The sequence below is a fragment of the Cercospora beticola genome, chromosome 4 (genome assembly GCF_033473495.1).
Source record: "Cercospora beticola chromosome 4, complete sequence".
In the NCBI taxonomy this organism is placed as follows: Eukaryota; Fungi; Ascomycota; class Dothideomycetes; order Mycosphaerellales; family Mycosphaerellaceae; genus Cercospora; species Cercospora beticola.
This window is the reverse complement of record NC_088938.1, coordinates 2,414,517-2,434,504: the sequence shown is the minus strand read 5'-3', so window position 1 is coordinate 2,434,504 and position 19,988 is coordinate 2,414,517. Positions and strand designations below refer to the sequence as shown.

General features: G+C 42.9%; 4 protein-coding genes across 4 annotated transcripts; 1 reads left to right on the top strand and 3 right to left on the bottom strand.

Moving 5' to 3' along the window:
• Nucleotides 1-9,745: 9,745 nt before the first annotated feature.
• On the bottom strand, nucleotides 9,746-11,537 carry RHO25_006594 (uncharacterized protein; the record flags this gene model as incomplete). Its single annotated transcript, XM_023597411.1, has 3 exons — nucleotides 9,746-10,672; nucleotides 10,725-11,387; nucleotides 11,442-11,537. The coding sequence occupies 3 exons, from the start codon at nucleotides 11,535-11,537 to the stop codon at nucleotides 9,746-9,748; spliced, it is 1,686 nt and encodes a 561-aa protein (XP_023451972.1).
• A 1,634-nt stretch (nucleotides 11,538-13,171) lies between these two features.
• Nucleotides 13,172-15,030, bottom strand: RHO25_006593 (uncharacterized protein; the record flags this gene model as incomplete). Its single annotated transcript, XM_065602808.1, has 6 exons — nucleotides 13,172-13,474; nucleotides 13,528-13,842; nucleotides 14,041-14,216; nucleotides 14,318-14,393; nucleotides 14,445-14,873; nucleotides 14,923-15,030. 6 exons carry the CDS (start codon nucleotides 15,028-15,030, stop codon nucleotides 13,172-13,174), a joined length of 1,407 nt encoding a protein of 468 aa, XP_065458880.1.
• A 1,291-nt stretch (nucleotides 15,031-16,321) lies between these two features.
• Nucleotides 16,322-17,452, bottom strand: RHO25_006592 (uncharacterized protein; the record flags this gene model as incomplete). The annotated part of the gene is made up of 1 exon (XM_023597409.2): nucleotides 16,322-17,452. One exon carries the CDS (start codon nucleotides 17,450-17,452, stop codon nucleotides 16,322-16,324), a length of 1,131 nt encoding a protein of 376 aa, XP_023451980.1.
• A 315-nt stretch (nucleotides 17,453-17,767) lies between these two features.
• Nucleotides 17,768-18,361, top strand: RHO25_006591 (uncharacterized protein; the record flags this gene model as incomplete). The annotated part of the gene is made up of 1 exon (XM_023597408.2): nucleotides 17,768-18,361. The coding sequence occupies one exon, from the start codon at nucleotides 17,768-17,770 to the stop codon at nucleotides 18,359-18,361; it is 594 nt and encodes a 197-aa protein (XP_023451979.1).
• Nucleotides 18,362-19,988: the final 1,627 nt, after the last annotated feature.

Here is a 19,988-nt window from a genome sequence, read left to right as displayed (position 1 = left end):
AGGTTGTATCTTACTCCTAAGATAAGCATTAGCTAAGTTATATAACCTAGTATTATATAACCTATATTACCTAATTCTAATCCCTAAAGTATCCCTTAGAATATCTAACTAGACTGCACTTTCTAATACTTCTACTTAGGCTAGGTAGTCTTCTGCCTGCCTTCTTATATTTAAGTCTATCCCTATATATAGCTATACGAATTAGATTAAAACGACTAAAAAACCCTATCGATAGAGTTTCTAACTAAAAACCCTAGCGGTAGGTTTTCTAGTTACTTTCTTCTATTTATATATCTTATTCCTCCGCTTAGAACTAATCTCTTTAGGGCTAGAATCTTTTGCCTTTCCTTATATAAGTTAGAGTTATTTTATAAACTCCTAAAACTATAGCCTATTCTTTAGTTTAGTTAGGCTACTAGCAACTATCTCTTTTGTTAGAATATATTCTACTATAACCTTCCTCTGCCGCTAGAGATGTCTAATATAGTTATATATAATATTAATATATTTAGATCTCTTATAAGTATATATATCCTTAATAAGGGTTAAAGCTGCTTAGTTGTCTCCTATAATTTGTACTAGCCTTAGCTCTTTTACTATATTAGGATATGCTTTTATAGTTAGTTAGAATAGGTATTCTCCTACTAACTCTATATAGTCTATCTCCCTTAAGAGTACTACTAGGAACTAAGATTGCTTTATATATATATTTATAGCTATATACTTAGCTTCTATTATTAATATTATAATAGACTTTTGCTTCCTGCTTATCTAAGAAACTAGAGCTCTATAAAGGAAGAAGATGCTCCTAAGGATTAAGACTCTGTTTGCTTTGTCTATTATATAGTTAGAGTCTAAATATCCTATTAGGCTTCCTCTATTTCTCCTAAATATTAATCCTAAGTCTTAGGATAACTTTAGGTATCTTGCTAGTTTCTTTAGAGCTTATATATGCCTCTTAGTCGGGTCTAAGATATATAAGCTTAACCTTCTAAGAGAGAAAGCAATATCTAGTCTTATTATAACTATAGGCTATATCTAGGTACTAGTTTAGCTTTAGTACTCTGTCTTGTTCCCTCTCTTATTATATAAGCCTATTAGTTTTAGGCTATTATAACTATCTATTAGTAAGAGAGTTAGGTTAGCTATCTCCTTAGTTATTCCTAGCTTTATAAGGTTCTCCTAAATAAAGTATTCCTAATTAAGCTTTAGAATCCTAGCTTGTCTATCTCTTATTAACCTTATCCTAAGGATTTTCTCTAGTTCTCTAAGATCCTTAATCTTAAATACCTTACCTAGCTATTCCTTAAACTAAAGTATATCTTCTAGCTTTAGTACTATAATTAGAATATTATCTATATAGGTTAGGATTAGAATGTTCCTTTCCTAGTAGATAAGAAGGTATAGGTCTACTTCTAATTATATAAACCTAATCTGTTTTAACTTTAAGATATAGAGTTTGTTCTAGTCTCTTGCTACTTACTTTAGTTTATATAAGCTTCTTAGGATTTGTAGGACTATATTAGGTAGAATCTTAACTCCTAGTAGTAGAATTATAAAGATTTCTTCTTTAAGTTTGCTCTTAGTAAATATATTGTTTATATCTACTTAGTAGAGTTCTAGATCCTTCTTATAAACTATAGCTATAAATACTCTTAAGGTATTATACCTAACTATTAGTATAAAGGTCTCCTAGAAATTAACTCTAAACTTCTAAGAGAAACCTCTTATAACTAGTCTTGCCTTAAACTTCTTAATAGCTCTACTAATTAATCTCTTTATATTAAATACCTATTTAGATATAATAAGGTTTACTCCTTTAGGTAGAATAACCTTTGTTTAGGTATTATTACTTCTTAATATAGTTAGTTCCTTTTAGACTATATCCTTCTATATATATCTCTATTTAGGATCCTAAATTGCCTCTTTATAGGACTTTAGAATAGGTACTTCTTATCTCTATATAGAGACTTAAGGAGCAATTGCTATAAATATAGACTCCTAAACCTCTAATAGGGCTTCCTAAATCTACTCCTATTCTTAGCTTTAGACTTAGCTTAGGAATGCCTTATAATACTTAGTACTAGGCTCCTCCTCCTATCTATATTCTCTCTATTTCTTCTAAAGTACTTATTTTATTACTATACTATAGGCTTTTAGCTCTAGGCCTAGTCCTTTATCTAAGATAGATCTCCTTCTCTTTTAGCTATAGGTTTAGTCTTAGTTCCTCTTCTAATCCCTATTTCCTTATAGGTCCTACTATATAATATTTAATCCTTTTGCTTTAGAATATAGTCTCCTACTAGTACTAGGACTAGCTTATCTATTAACTTCCTAGCTTAGCTTAGGTAGTTTAGTAGTTCTACTTTTCTCCTACTAGAGTTATAGTTCCCTAGAGTTTTCTTCTTCTAGATCCTCTATTCTCTAGTACTCCTCCTTATCCTTTAGTAGAGGTAGTAACTATATAAAGAGTATTTAGCTAGGACCTATAGGTTTAGTTACTATAGCTATAGATATAGTAGCTATAGAAGGTATAACTACTATTAGCTTCTTTAGAGGTCTACTAACTAGGTTTCTAATAGGTATACTACTTACTTAATTAAGCTTAGGAATATTTAGCTCTATATCTCCTCCTTTCTTATACTTAAACTAAGTAGTAGTATTATAGGCTTTAATAGCTCTTATATTAGGCTCCTAGAAGAGCTATATTTTAGTAGTATTAGGAATATACCTAATAAATATAGTATCTTTGCTTCTATTTATTAGTTTATCTAATTTTATTCCTACTAGCTAGGACTTAGGATCTATATAGACTACTGCTTTGCAACTCTAAACTCTAAAGTATAATACTAAGAGTTAAATACTTAAAAAGGCTTCCTTAGATAATACCTTAAATCTATTAATTTCTAGGCTATTAGGAAGGGAATTTCTAATAACTAAATAAGCTACTAAAGCTTCTAGCTAGAATTTAATAGGTATATAGGCATCTTCTAGTATTGCTCTTATATAGTTTTTAGAGGTTTAGATTAACCTCTTAACTACTCTATTCTAGATAGAGTTATATACTTTAGTTATATAGAAGGAAATTCTATATTCCTTCTCCTACTACTTTAGTATAGTAAGAAGCTCTCTTGCTCTATTACTTCTTATAATCTAGAGGGGATTTCTCGATTATAGCTTAGCTTTTACTTTCTAGTCTCTAAGGATACTTAGTATATCTTCTCTAGACTTTATTAGGAAAGTCTATTTCTTTCTTAAGAAGTTATTAATAATCTTAAGCTACTATTTATATCCTAATCTTAAGATAGGCAAAGGACTATAGATATTAATAGAAACTAGAGATAACTTTTATAGTTTCCTCTTAGTTTCTTTCTCTCTATATTTCTTTATTTTTACTAAGGAATATACTCTATAAAGTTAGTATTCCTTTAGAATAGGAATCTAAGCCTTTAAGTTAGACACTTTATATAGGTTTCTAAGAAGACTCTCTTTAAAATATATAAGTCTCCTATACTAAAGCTCCTACTATTCTTAGGTCTTTTTCTAGACTTTAAAGGTATAGGCTTTATTCTTTTATTTTTAATTAAAGTATAATATTACAAGCTCCTATAATATATTATTAATCTCCTTAATAAATAGTACTCCTCTTAATAGTTTTGTCTAGATAACTAGTTTCCTAGATAATAAAACAAGTATAAATTTTAGTAGTTAAACACTATACTACTAGCTAAATTAGCTCTAAGAAACAAGATTTACTCCTAGACTTAGTATAAAGAGAACATTCTTAAGAACAATCTATTTTCCTCTTTTCTTACCTATTACTATACTTCCTATATATATAGCTATTAGGTAGCTACTCCTAACTTTAATCTACTTTTTCCTCTAAAGAGGTTTTAGTTCTCTAAAAAGTAATTCCTAGTTAGTTATATATAATAAAGCATAGGAGTTAAGTAGCTACCTTAATAGTATATACTTGCCTTTTGCTTCTATAGTTAAGTATATAACTTTATTAATATTATTATCCTCTAATAGAGATTAGGATACTTTAGATACTATAGAAGGTTCTATATCTTCTTAGGTAGTATATACCTTCTTAGAAAACTTCCTTAAGCTTTGTCTCTTTTTAAGGGATTAGACTTTTAGGTTAAGTTTCTTTACTATTTCTTTTAATACTTCTCTATCTAGTAAAGATCTCCTTCTAAAGGTACTCTCTCTAGGTAGTAATCTTCTCTTCTCTACTCTATTAGCCTATCTTAAGTTAATAGTTCTCTTAGCTTTATTAAGGTATAGATACTTAGTAATACTTCTAAAATACTCTTCTCTATAAAGGTAGTATTTTAGCTTTATATATTATATACCTCTGCCCTTAGCAAATATTACTATCTCTTAGGACTAGTTTAGTCTAGCTTTATAGGATTCTAGTAGCTATAGTATACTTTTATATACTATAGACTACTAGGTAAGGATTATGTCCTTTATGCTTTAGTATACTTTAGGCAAGCTATTAAGGAGATACTTAAGTCTTCTCTCTAGTTCCTTATAGTATACTTCCTAAGGGTCTACCTCTATAATCCTTCTTGCTATACTAGCTAGTTATACCTATACTTTTCTAATTATTATATCCTTAGTTATCTAAAAGTTTATAAACTCCTAGATATATACTATTATATATATAGTATATACCTTGCTATACTTAGCTCTTATCTTCTCCTATATCTTTAAGGCTTATCTCTTCTTAAGGACCTTTTCCTAGTTATCTTCTAATAGGCAGATTATTATTTTATACCTAGTAGTTATATTAGCCTTAACCTATATTAGGTTGTTTCTTAAATATTTTAGGCTAAAGACAGATAGTAATAACTTAATAGATAAGTTAGGTATTAGTTCTAAGATAACCTAAAATATATCCTTTAACTTAAGGTAGTCCTATAGTAGGCTAAACTATTATTTCTAATTCTCCTTACTTAGTACTAGTATAGCTCTTTTCTTTTTAATTCTACTTATTAAATCTATTTTTATAAAATTAAACAAACAAATCTAAACTCTAGAAATATAAGCTCTTTTAATCTAATTAGTAGCTTCTAGATTTCTGCCTTCTCTAGTTACTAAGACTTTTCTCTCTTAGCTAAGGTATCTAAGGACTCTTCTCTCTTATAGGAGTTAGTTAGGTTCTTAGGTAGAGAACCTCTAAAAGATCTACTTTCTTAGAAGGGCACTACTAGCTAGTTCTAAGGTATTAGTAGTACTTAGTACTTAGGCCTAGTCTTATCTACTTAAGTACTATAGTCTAAGGCTAATCCTTTCCTCTTTATACTCTTTTAGTATACCTCTCTTTTAAAGTAGAGTATGCTTTACTAGGCTTTTCTCTATCTTACCTACCCTTTAGAGACTTCTAGCTTATAACTAGGATCTTCTAAAGCTTTAAGGTAGTATAGATAGGATATGCCTCTAGTCTCCCTTATACTCTTTTCCTGCTTCTCTATCTAGTTAATACTATAGGTCCTATAAGAGGTAATATATATTACTTTAAGGATAAGAAGGCTAACTCTTTCTACTTAGAGCCTCTCTATAAACCCGGGCTTATAACCTATTAAATTTGTATTCTCGTAGGCACTCGTCGGATAGGTATAATATAGTAGAAGTAGAGATAATAAGTAGGAACTAACCGAGTTAATTATATTAGTTAGTTATAGGTTATATCTTACTCCTAAGATAGGTATTAGCTAGGTTATATAACTTAGTATTATATAACCTATATTACCTAATCCTAATTCCTAAAGTGTCTCTTAGAATATCTAACTAGACTGCACTTTCTAACAAAGGTAGTTATTAAGCTAGAAACGCTATTCCTAAGGATACGGAGGGTAGTAAAGATAGTAGTACTACTAATACCTAGGAGCGACTCGCTATACTAGAGAGTATATTAGCTAAGCTTTAGGATAAGGTAACTATGCTAGAGGCTAATAACGCTATATTAAACGAGAAGGTAGCTAGATATAGTAAATAGATTAAGACGTACGATTAGTAGTTAGAATAGCTACGTACTAAGGCTAATAGTAAGGCTAAAGACATTTACGCGTTATAGAAGGGTTTGTAGCCTAATAGCGAGCGTAAAGAGCCTATAGCTTAATAGCGAGTTACTATTTAAATAGTAACGCTATAACTACGAGTCGTTTAATTTAATACTCTAGTTTCTGCCTCTATAACTATTCCCCTAGTCTTAAATACTATTAAATACAGCCTCTAGTATTCTAAATAAACCCTAGTATACCTCTAAACAACGGTTCTACCTATAAGTATACTACGGTACGGTATTAAGCTATACTAGTTCTTCTTCGTAGTACTCCTAGTAGATATATATATAGGTAATACCTCTATCCTTTAACGCTTAGCTAGTTAATTAGCTCTCTTCTTAGCCTCTTAATCGGCTACCTTAGAGTGTTGTTTATTACCCTTCTTTTGCTAGTTAGGCTCTTAATTAGCTACCTTGTTAGCCTCTTAATTAACGCTTTAATTAGCGTTCTAATTAACTGCACTATCGGCCTCTATATCGTGCGCTAGTACCGCTAGCACTACTAGCACTACTAGTACCGCTAGCACGGTAGTAGGCAACGTAGTAGGCACCGTTATAGTATTGCTAGTTAAATTAATTGTCGTAGGTAGGTTATTATAGTTCGAAACTATCTCTATAAAGGAAGGCTTCTTAGTCTTAATAAACGTATCGTTCTTAATAGATAGAACAACGCTGCTATAACGACTCGTAGGCTCGCTAGTTACTATACTCGTAGTACGTTCTTTGCGCTTCTTTATACGCTTATCTATCGTTAAGGTTTAAACGAGCACCTTAAAGGTATAGGGTATAGTAGTCCTCGGAGTTTTAAAGGCGTATATTGCTTCCTTAATATCCTTATACTACTAGGCTTGTATATTAATTATAGTTAGTTTAGTAGTATCGTCGTTAAAATCCTTAAAGAATATAATACCGTAGAACTCCTTAATACTCTATAGTAGATAGGCCTTAAACTCCTCTCGCGGAAGGCGGTCGATAATAAACGCTAGAAGGTCGGTATTAGTATTATTAAACTCCTTATTAGTAAATAGGTCTTCTATTATAAAGTTATAGCTTTTAACCTTAGCGTAGTACTATATCTCGGTATCCTTATTAAGCTTAATATTAATCGCCTACGTATATAGCTAAATACCGTAGCTATACCTCTTAACCGGCCCTACCTGCGGTTAAGCTACTACTATAGGTATTAGTTTACGATAAGACAGAGGCTTAGAACTAGCGTTCGCGGAAGGCCGTAGTTTATACCGTATATTCGTAGTATTGCGTACGTCGTTAGCGTATAATAGAATTCTAGCAAATAACTAATACCCCGGAGGTTCCGGTATACTTATAGTTATAGCGCTACTAGCAGCGTTGCTAGCGCCTAGGTACGTAGAAGCCTCGCGTCGGAACTATTTAGTTAGCAGATTTGGATTCCTTAAGCCGTATACGCCGCAGAAGGCATAGTTGCTATATAGCCTAGTATAGTTATTGCTATTAATAGCATAGAAGGTACCCTATATGCCGCTATTATTGCTTATAGTATTAGCGTTATAGGGTAAGGTATTAGAGGCTCGCTAGTAGATTAAGAAATAGTAGAGGAATAGAATATACCGTAGCGCTATAGAAGCGTTAGTTTATAGCGGGGTACGCAGAGATTTCTACGCTATCTTATACGCTAGAACTATCGTAGCTCGCGGTGCCGGAGATATATATTATAGGTAGTCGGCGAACTCTACTAACCCTATATCGTTATTAATAATCGGCTAATTACTAGCGGCTCTAAACGCTCGTTTAACGTAGCGTAGAGGTACCTAGTTACGAGCTACTAGCGGCTTATTAAGCTCGGCTAGAATTGGAAGTTAATTAGAGGCTATATAATTAGCAATTAAACTACGTAGTTATATATAAGCAAGGCGGTGAAGGCGTTTACCGTTAGAGTTAATCGCACTACTATTAATTAGCAGCTTAAAGCCGTGCGGCTGTATTGCCTCGTAGTACTATTATAGTATATCCTAGGGTAGGTAGGCGTTAAGGTCTATACATATCGGATTAGCGAGTATTTAACACTATTACTACGAGTAGCCTTACTAAAATCCTTCAATTCTTCCTTAATACTATCTAATATACCCTTAGGTAGTAGCAGCCCTTAGTAGCTAGCCTAATAAAGCTAAGAGTAGTTAAATAGCTTATATAGAATACCTAGAATACTATGCGGCCTTTTCGCCTATTTCCGAATACGATAGTAGTTCTAAACCTTAACAAACTAATAAACCTCGTGCCGTATAATCGGTATATATATCGCGAGAAACGCGATCTTATCCGCTAAGGATCTGTCGTTAAAGTGTCTATTATCGGTTAATTCGTAGAAGTACGCCCTCTAGCCTTCTAGCGCAGGTGCCTATTAATTCTACTATGCCTTAATACGCTAATTTATCTTACTAGTGCCGTATTTAAACACCTCGTTAAATGTTAGGTATACCGGCGTATCGTCCGGATTCTGCTCCTATTCGTAGTAGGCTATACGAACTATATAATAGGTATTAGTAGCTAGGATTATCTCTATACTACGATTAGATTTAACTATCTATAGTACTGTTCTTGTCGCGCGTAGAGTATAGACGTATTAAGCGAGAACTAAGACAGCTATACGGCTAGTAATTCCGATATAAATCTATACGATATAGCATAAATAAATATTAATCGTAGTATAGATTTAGATACCCTAATGCTCGAATTTATAGTATGCGTCTATTAATAGTATATAGAATAGTCTAGGCGTAATAATAGCGCTATAGTGTTCGCAGATTCGTTCGGTACGCTTACGGAGGCCCTTAGAGTTAAAGTCGCGGATAGCGGCGTATATACGGTTACTAGAATCGTTAGCGGTGCGCTTAACGCTATAATAGTAGTACAGAGGGCTTAAACCGTCTAATAATATTATGCTTTATCCTTATATACGTATATAGATTCCGCCTACTAAACGACTCTACTATAGACTTCTATAGTTTAACCTATAGTAGCTAGATAATCCGGTCTTCTTCTTCTTCTTATTTAGTACTATATTTGCGCTTCTATAAGCCTATCTCTTTGCGTATAATACTATAGCGGTAGGCACCGATTACGAATCCTTCTAGTTTAAGAATCTCCGCTGCCTTAGCGTCGGTAGTACGTATAAAGTAATATAACTAAACAATACGTAGTCGCAGCTTCTCTTTATTATTAAGACGCTAATTAGGCCTTTAACTGCCGTACAAAACGTTCCAGCTTGATATAGTACGGCTAAGAGTGCGTGTTAATATTATAATGCCCTCGGCAGCGAGCTTAGAAACGATAGTAGCTCGGGGTATACCTGCCTCTACGCGTTCCTTAATAAAGTTATACTATTAACTATAATCGACAGTATAGCGAGGCATGCTGCGAGTGTGTTGCGAGTGATAGAGGGCGTAATAGAGGTGGTGATAGAGGTGGTAATAGCGTTGTTTACGTAGGTGTTTTGATCGAAATTCGTAGTGGCAACCACTAAGGTTTCGGCCCCCGTCTTGCCGCCATGTGCGGAGTTCTCCCTCCTCCTTCCTCCTGTCAAAAGTCTATTCCTGGGACGTGCCCTCTCTTTCGAGATGTACACTGTGCTCAGGGGCAAGTTTCATCGAGAATTATATATCGCGGTCACTATTTATGGCCGGTCCGCTCAGCTCACCACCCATCCGCCTCGTTCCCGTACAATGAGACAATCTCTCGGCACTTTTTCCGACGATCACCCTCATCGGCCTGCTCGACAGCAACAAGGCCATCTGCAGTGATGTTCAGCCAATCTCGAGCATCGCCCCCACTCGAGGTAGACTCGGGCCAACCCTCCATTTCTCGACCCATGATAAAGTCTCGAAACTTTTGCTGCAAGTCTGTTGCAACAGATTCTTCTACGGTGGGATCCAGGGCCGCCACGATCTCATCAAAAAAGTAATAGCTGATGTCCTGGCCGTGTACTGCCGGCTGGATTGACATCTCGTAGCGGTAGCTTTCACTGTCCAGCCCTGGCCAGTGACCACTTGCACGATATGCAGCAAAGGCTTCGGCCACGAAATGGGAGTGACAAGCAAAGATCACGTCCCCCGAGAAGGTATCGAATGGAGTCATTTCGACAGACCCATCCTCGCGAAACGATGATCCGGATCCATTGAATGGCCCGTAGAGGTTCTCGATCGCTGAGATGGTCGCATTCGAAGGCGTTCGTGCAAACACGGAAACTTGCTCTGCCCAAGAAGTGAAGTCGCCGATCGTGGAAGCTGCTCCATCTTTCTTCATATCACCTGCAATAACTCGTTTCACATAGCTCGGTGGAGCTGGTGAAAACTGACTAATTTGTTGCAGGACGCGTTCGGGAAGGTCCTTGACCAGATCTCCATCTATGACTGGCCCGTAAGAGATCGAGGAACCAGGAAATCCACCAGACGGAGCTTCGAGGTAGTGATACCGGTTTGCTTCAGCGATGGTTGTCTCTGGTAGTTTCTTAACGCAGTCGAAATCGGTGCACTTGGTTTGATTCAACAATTCACGCCACAGGCCGAGTGTCTCGATGGAGCGATTGACATGTGGGCGATAGCCGGGAGAGGAGAGAATAGCCTTCGTGCAGCTATTAGTCTTTGACAATGAGAATGGAGCTCGTTTCACTTACCTGTTGAAAAGATGGTCTCTGGCCTTCGCTAGTTGCGGCTAGCAAATGCTCGATAATGCCACTTCCCGCACTTTGGCCCATGACCGTGACTTGATTTGAGTCCCCACCAAAACGATGCACATTATCGCGAGTCCATTCCAACGCAGCCTGGGAGTCGTACAAACCTGCATTCGCATCTATGCCAGACTCTCCCTCTACAGCACTCCAGCCAAGGACTCCAAGCCGGTAATTCGATGCCACAATCACAAACTTGTCGTCTGCAGTCATGCGATCGAACAACGCCGCCGGATTTCCTCCAGTATCCTTAGCTCCGAAGAAAAAGCCACCACCATAAATCCAGTGGAGCACTGGCACGCTGGAGCCTTGCTTTACACCTTCGGGCACGATGACATCCAGGAACAGACAGTCTTCTTGTCCCCATGAGGTTCCATTCAAGCCTGGTAAGGACGTGAAGTATCCTGGTACGGACTGTATGCAATTCGTCTCATTCTGTGATATCACGCCATCTTGGACTCCTTCGGCGTATGGTGGAGGGACTTTTGGTTTCCGGAAACGCAGTGCACCGACGGGAGGCTGCGCGAAGCGAATGTTGGAATAGGTTGCGTATGATATTTTGTTCAGTGTAGTCTGGTTGATTTTCGTAGGGGCGTGCCGAGCATAGCCCTGTGAACAAAGTCAGCAGGCATACATATCACAACGACCACATTTCGCACTCACCAGATCCACAATTGGAAAATCATCAGTTACTAGCCCTATACCTTGAGCAGCAGCTGTAAGTGCTGTTGCTAGTATGCTGCACGTTATGGACTTCATTGTAGCGGTATCGGTATATCCTGCATGACCTCGTTGTGCATCACGCTATATAAATGAAATATCGAGAATACACAGCCTCTGCTGATCATTGTAATAGGATTCACATTGTTTCTTGCTGCAAGGTACACAAGCCACACTTGCTTCGACGCCATTCGTCCAACTTTGCAAGTAGCTTTCGTGTTGGCTGAAATGGGCAATCTGGTTTGCACATCACACCTTCCGAATTCTGCAATCGCGAATCGGAAAGTATGTCGATGGAGGATCAGATGACGTCTCAACTCGAGAGTTACGGGCTTGTGCAGAATGTGAGTAGGCGGTGCTTGACAAAGCTGCAGGAACATGGCGACCTTGTGGTAACCTTGTGGTGCTTGTGATTCTGCTATTGTAAAGTCCTAGCGCGATGCTGCTCGCAGTATTGGCACAGAAAATTTGGTGGAGAGCATGGCACTCCGAGTAGACCCCCATCTTGTGATGCCGTTGAGTATATTTGGGAGATACTCTTTCAACACAAGCTGTGAGGTCCAAAACCCATATCGTCGCTGACAGTCCTCTCCTCCGTCCCGACGTCTATGTGCCACTCCGATCAATTGCAGCTCGGAACAGTGCTACCAGGAGGAAATGCATTAGAGCAATGACCGTTGAAGCATGAGCCCTGTGATGAGCCTCCCCTAATGCAATCGCAGTACTGCGCATCGCAGCCCAAGTCTAAATGTACACAGCTTTCGTCAGCCGCTTTGTGCTGTGTAGGCTGATCGCGTAGAGCCTGGGACAAGATGTGGCTTACCAGCAGCTGCGAAGCCAATGAGGCCCAGGACAAAAGTGATGTAAATGGAGAACTGCATCTTGTCGGACTGATCTGAAGTGAGCTACAGAGACGTGTTTGGCTCTTCCAGTGGATGTTGAAGAACTTCTGGCAGCTAACCTTTTCCGATCAAAGAAGTTGAATTCTCTGCTATATACTATCGCCTTTCTCCCTATAAGGCGATTAGTATCGACGGAAATACCTAGTCTTCTTCCCCTGACTATGCCCTAAGAATCAAGCCAACTGGTATAGGGTTTCAGCCTCGTGCAAGCATTGTGGATATCCGAGTCGTATTGTCCCCACAATATTGGACTACAGTGAACGGTAACCGCATGGATGAGCCCGTACATTTCTGTCGCCCGAGTCCTCGTCGCCCAACTAGACGCAATGGTGTGAGATACGTGGCCGACTGGGTTTGTCTTCAAAGACAGGTCTGTCCTGGTTGGCAATTAACATTCGTTTGTATGCCCCATTGAATTAGTCACGGATTGAGGAATGGCTCCAATCCACATCTGAGCGCATTCAGCATTGTTCCAGAGTTGATCACTATTGATTAGTATTCAGTGCCGGAAGAATCGCGTAGAGGCCTCCTATAAGTCCGTGGCGTAGACCATACCGTCGGTTACTCTACGGAGGCCCACATTTCCGACCGACGGCCACATCACCATGCCTTGGCATACCGCAGGCGCGGGTCACAACATGAATGGAACACTGAGCCCGAACGGAAACTCAAATGAACCGAGAGTTGGCTCGGCAAATCGTACAAGCGCTATCCGACTTCATCATATTTCTGTTTTCTCTTCATTATATCATGACTGTCATTACAGTCGACTTAAGCGCCACGCTTGACATACTCGCTGCCGAAACCGCGCTTCCTGAAGTTGTTCAACTTGACGACGAATGGGCCGCGATCGATTGTGTTGATGACAATCCAGCCGCTGGGGAAGCTGTAATGACTCCAGGTTCCATAGGTCCAGTCAGGAAGTCCGCCACCAGGTAGCGAGTCGTCTTGTGGATATGTGTCGAAGAAGGCGATCTCGCGAACACTCTTTCCCGAAGGATCGCGTGGAATGCTGCTGACATCGAGGACACGCAGACCAGCTTGGTAGTTGGACTGGAAGGAGAGACCGTTGTGCTGTACCGGTGTTAGCGCTAGTCAGGCCTTTCATGTGCGATGAGAAGACTTACGACAAACTGGTTGTGGTCGACCGACTTGACCTTGGACTTGTAAAATCCGGTGTTGACTGGCTTCTCGAGATTTGTGATGTCGAAGATGTAGGTCACCGGGAAACCATCCAATGCAGGACTCTCTGGGTTCACTTCGTCTGGCACGACCAAGCCCTCGTCGAGCTCATCGTCCAAAACAAGATGAGTTTGCCAGTTGGGGTCCAGGACCCAGCCTTGGTGGCTGTAGGAGGCACCCTTGTAAGGAGTGATGGAAATAATCTCGGCGGCAGTGAGACCCTTCTTGTTTTCCACGTTGTAGATGGTTAACGTATCTTCCTGTAGAAATCATTAGAATGCAGTCACATCTAACGGAAGAAGAGAGTACTCAAATTAAAGCCGTAACATATATCTTTTCCGTAGTATTTCTTGTGTGGACCGCGGTAGACAATGCACTGGGCATCGTGGACATACTTTGCAGCATGGGTCAGCAAATTTTGGTCCCTCAGCAACCCAGATCGGGACAACAAGACTTACACCATCCTGTGGCGCGCAGCCAGACATGTATGGCTTGGTAGGATTGTCCATGTTAATGAAAACCAGACCAGAGTTGCATGTGGTATTCCTTGGTGCGGCACCGACCGCGACGGCGTAGTTCCTCTCCTCGTTCACCACGACATTGTGCGAGCGGCCAGTTGGGAGACCGATGGGATCTGTTGAGAAAACCAGTTAGCTCTAATTGTCGTGGATGCCTTGTGCACAGGTGTTTGGGAACGCTAGGCAAAGTCCGTTGGTGCTGTAGTTCGAGACTCACCATTGAACACAGTGACATCAGTAAGAGTGCTGAACGTCTTCGGCTTCTTCGGATCGACCTTGAGGAGTTTGCGCATCTGAAGTCACTGTCAGCAAGTGGTGTGACATATCTACGTGGTGCGCCTCACGTCAAAGATCTGAACGCCATGTGCAACAGCCTCAGAGCCGATGATCATGTAAGGACCATTCGCCTTGATCTCTCTCCAGATGATTGGTGTCGATTGCGCAGGAAGTCTGCCAAGGTACACCAGCTTGCCTTGCTTCGTCACCTCAGCAAACGCGGCGCCGTCTGTCTGTCCGATGGCGATGAAGTCTCGGCCTTGCAGTGTGACACCCCAAGATCCAGAGCCCTCGCCGCCGTTGCTACCGAGCTCTGCGTGAGTCTTGAAGTCGTACATATCGATGCCGTTGCAGGCGTATGTTTGGTTGGCGTCTCCTGCGACGGCTTCGGCCTTGCCGTTGGTGCATCGAATTCGATCGCCCTTCTTGTTCTTTTCGAATCCGTTGTATCTCTCGCTCTTGTACTCGCCGGCAGCTCTGGCAACAGCCCAGGCAGACTACTTCCATCAATACGATTCGATGAATCTTCTGAAACAATCACCATACCTCTTTGGCCTCCATCATCCATTGCATGACAGCTCCCGATCTGTACTGTTCCTTGGTGTATGCGGCCGCAAGAGGCAGCATAGCTGCCGCGACTGTAGCGAACTTCATGATGGCAATGTGAAGAGAAAGTTGCGATTGCTGGAGCTACGAGTGAAAGGGAGCTCACTTGCCCTTATACTGGGTCGTTGCAGACTAGCGGTTGCACGAGATCTTGTCGCAGCCATGCTTGGTACTGGTCTTGTTGCACGCGACACCATGCCGCTGCAATCTGTGTACACTCAATCATACCTTCCTATCATAGGGTAGCCCCGAGGTTGCGATAGCGTCTTTGGTGGAGGTAGGAAACAAGCTGTGGCGGCGTGCTTGGACAAGTCTTGGGTGCAGTGACAACTCTGCCATCTCATTTGCTGCAATGCGTCTTGGTACGTTCAAGCCGGCTTGGCGGGCAGCTGCAAAGAATAATCCCAACCAGTGATCGCCCTTTTCTGGAAACACTCTATCCCTGCCTTGCCAAATAGAGAGACTGTGAGTGGCAGGTCGTCAGATTGTGAACCAGAGCTGCGCGTGCTTTGAGACCAGTGAACTAGATGTCGAAGACATGAAGTTGAGAGCAACGCCACTGCCCCACGCACTTCGCCGACCCAGTCTTGGGATCTCTCGCGTAAAGAAGCGGAGCTCTAGCCGAAACAGGCAGCTGTCATATCGTACACTTGCTGCAGGAATGTATGCCAAGGTAGCGCTATCGAGTAGTGTGCAGCGCTGGTCAGCGAAGCACCCACAGCACCCACTTGATGGGAGGGGTCTCTGCACAGCTTGTGTCCATGGCATGCAAGGAACAGAGCGAGTGGTGATCGAGGTACCAAGATTGGGCATTCGTATTAGCTGGAGACTCGTGATCAACGCCGGTACGTCTCGTATGCGCCACGGCAAGATGGACTTCTGGCGTTCAGACGCTCAATGGGCATTCCAGTCGAGCACTCGGAGGTTGCCGTGCTTCGCCTTGATTGTAGACGCCCTGCCATCCTAGGTTGGGAAGATCGATGCATCGTAGGCCGAGAATAGAGAGGGTCGAATACCGATGCCGATGCCGCTGAATCAGCTCCTCCATTCAAAGGATACAGAAGGTGAGAACGTGTCAAGGATTCCTCCCCGAGGACCATCAGCACCTTTATATGCGAGCCTCTGCGATCGATCTAGCACAGGACAAGCCGGCTATGAGCTGATCGTGAGCAAGTTTGAGCAATGCCAAGCGGACACTCTAAATAGCCTTGTGATGTAGACTAGCTCTGCCGGCATACTCTTCACAAATGCTGCCACACTAGTGGAACGATCTTACCCATGAGGCAGGCGGGAGGTAGCACCTGCTGGTTGGCGGTCTGCTTAGGGGTCGTTCAGGCAATCAGCGTTTGACCAGATCGTAGGCCAGCCCGAGAAAGTTCGATCGTTGCACAATAGGGCTCGTGCCAAAGTCCACTTTGCCTGCATTCACAGTACCGACGTTAGCCAGCACGCACATAATACAGTCTCCATCTTCCTTCCACCACAGCTGAGCCGAAAAGCCTAGGACACCCCCAGAATGTCCAACCCAGGCTCCTTGACCAGGAATGATCTGTCTGAATACACCGCGGCCCATTTCATGACCAGGCAAAGTCGAGGGAACGAAATCGTGCATCAGTGCCATCGACGGCGGTTTCAGCAGCGCCCCGGTTTTCAGCGCTAGAGCGAACTTGACGAGATCCAAAGGATGCGAGATCATGCCACCTGCCATCCATAAAACCGAAAGATTCGAGCCTGTGACGTCGATGATGTCCTCTTGAACTGAGGAGAATGCATTGCAAACTCCTGCCGTATTTCGAAAGTGCTGAGAAGCGTAGTGATATCGGCTAGCAACGGTACCGCCTCCGGGACAACTCTCGAATCCATCCAAGAACGTCAGCTTCAGGTCTAGAGGTTGCAAGATGCGTTGGCGGATCTCGGATTCTGCTGAACTTCCTGTGATCTTCTCAACAATCAACCCGAGTAGTGTATAATTCGTATTTGCATAAGACCATGTCCCTGGACTTGGAGCTGTCTTCTTTGGGCGACAAATGTAGTCCAATGGCTCAGTCTTCTGCCAGATCCGGTCGAGCTGGATCCTGGCGCCTCTTGCGTCGATGAGCCAGGTGGAATCATCTTCCCAGCTATCGATGCCACTTGTGTGATTTAGAAGCTGCAATATGCTTGCATTTTGCGCATCGTCAATATCGCGGTAAATATCTGGATGAAGGTGTTCTTGAACAGTGTCTTGAAGTGCGAGCTTGCCCTCTTCCACCAGCTGCAAGACTACGACTGCTACAAATACCTTGGTGATACTTCCAATGCCAAATAGATGCGTGCTGTCCACGGGTTTGGACGTTTTGATGTCTGCGAGGCCTGTATGGAAACAGAAAGGCTCTGCCTGGCTGGACGCGATGGCCACTGATGCCCCGCCCGCGGTGATATGATTCCGGAGGATTGCATCGACCTCAGAACGCAGCTTCGAATCTCCCATCTGGATGAGGCCGGCCTACGGAGGTCGTTTAATGATGGAAGCACCCAAGGACTGCCAAGGAGGTCTCGTTGTGCAGTGGTATGGATGCGCACGGACCCGCGCTTGTGACAGCTGGAAGCCGCGGATGGATGCATCTCTTCGCTGACACAACTCACATTTGTACAGAACACACACCTACAATCCTCGAACTCCGAAATCCGTACTGTCTGCAGCTGTCTCGTAGCACACCAACAACAGGTTCACCGGAAAAGCGACTCTCCCAGGCCGCTGCTGCCATCCATATCGCCCACGCGACACCAACCAAGACTAAGCGTCATGGCCGCTGATAACTCAATCAACATTCCGCAAATCGTCGCCGTAGTCGTTGTCGGCTTCCTCGCCGTCCGTTGGTACATGAGCAAACCCTCCACACCTTCGACCGGCACATCGTCCACCTCACGAAACCGCATCGATCCTGCCAAAGTCAACGCCGTTTCTGCCATATTCCCTCAACTTGATCGCCGAAGCATAGCCTGGGATCTGTCACGCAATGGCGGTAGCGTAGAGGCCACGACTGCAAGAGTGCTTGACGGCCGAGGGCTCGATAACCCACCTCCGACATTCCAACCCGATCTTCCCGTCATACCCACCGCGGCACCGAATAGGACTGGGAACACCGCAGCGACTTCAGGCAGTAGGGTCACGCCATCACAGCAGGATCTTATCAGTCGCTATGGGCTGCAAGGGAGGGTGACGACGAGCGGAAAAGGCAAGGAACCAGTTTTGAGCGAGGAGCAAGAAAGAGAGAAGAAGAAGAGTGCTTGGAGTTCGGACAAGGCGCAGAGAGCCGAGGCGTTGAAGAGGCGGAGGGAGGAGATGATCTTGGCCGCGAGGCGGAAGATGGAAATGAAGGACAGCGAAGGGCAGTGAAGTATTCGCAGACAGTGTGATGAGGCCGAATGAAGTCTATAAGGTGGCTGAATGATACCAGGGCCTTGCATATGTCCAACAGCGGAAGAATGGAAGTCGCACGCTTTAGCTGTGCCTCTGACAGTGAATTAGCTCTGCTAGAGCGCCATGCCCCAGACTCCTGCGATCAATCCACCGGGTTAAGCGAAAGGGCATCAGACGCGTGCATCTCTACCACATCAGCGAACAGAGACCTGCGATACATCACCTTCATGGCACCTTCAATGTTGCACACACCGACTGGACGGCAAAAGCCGTTCCGGATCGCCTAATACGTGTCTGAGTGACCGGCTCCCCCTCGTGTGCACTGCGAGTGCTCGTGAGGACGACGGATGCATGCATCGTAGAAGCGTACGACGCAAATCCGGCATGACACCTGTTCGAAAGATGCTGCGCCTGTCAGAGCGATGACAATCACCATGGCTTGCCATATCATTGCCATCAGAAGTGCAGAAGCGCCCAATGTATGCAAGCAATCGTGGTGCTACCACGTCATGCAATGTGCACGCTGCAAGAGAATGGTGGCACAAAATGCTGTGTTACACAGTGTGCACAACATTACGGGCCGCTTTCATTGAAATCTCCATTCCCCTCCCCCTCCCTCTTGCCATTCTACCTGATCTGGTTTCAGCTTCTTTTCTACCTCATACTGAGTTTATCAAGGTTACCCATTCGCTCAGCGTACATTCAAGTTGCGATGACGGCCAAAGGACAGCTAGCTGCTGCTCTCGTTGGCCAGGCCCAACGAAGCGCGTCGATTTCATCGCCTCCACCAAAGTCTCAGCGCACCAAGACACGAGTGAAAAGGGCTCGCCCGGTCGTGGACTTCAGCGGGATCGTCGCTGCACTTGATGGGCTCGACACTTGTCTACGTGAACCTGCATCATCGAAGGAGAAGATCGAGCATGTGCAAGAACTATTCCGGACGATCATGGATGCCGAATTTTTCATTTTATACTCATCTGTGGATATTGTAGATTGCTTTGGTACGTCGATGGGCCAAGTGCGACCGCGTTTTCGCAGAGCGAGGCTGAATATTGTGGGGTCCGACTTCTGGTGTCGTTACGGTGGTATGAACGGTACGTGACACGTGATCTCTGCAGTCGCAGACTACTAATTTGTACCAAGATATTAAGGTCGACCAGCTATGGGGTTCGTTGGACGAAGGATCCAGCTGCTTCTCGCCAGGCTTTGTCGCGCAACTATTCAGGACGGCAGAGGATGGACTCCACAGCTCAAAGTCGTGCTCTGGGACCTTGCCGCCGCTCCTGATATGCTTTCGTGAGGCCCTGCGCCGTTCGACCCACCCAAAAGCTGGAGCTGTGGCTCTTCGCATCGATGTAATGCTTCTCTCGAGATACGATCTCTCGCAAGACTCAGCACGCGAGCTCAGTCGAAACGCCCGCGATGTAATTCGGACGAACGATAGCTGGTTGTTTTGCACTGCTACATGGCGCGAGCTCTGTTCGAGAGGCCAGGATTGTCACTACTGTCGTGTCAGTAGCCAGCAAAAGCCGCCTCGTGGAATTTCACGCTTCAGATGCTTTCATATGCAGTACAAGACTTTGTTTGATGAACTTCGGAAGAG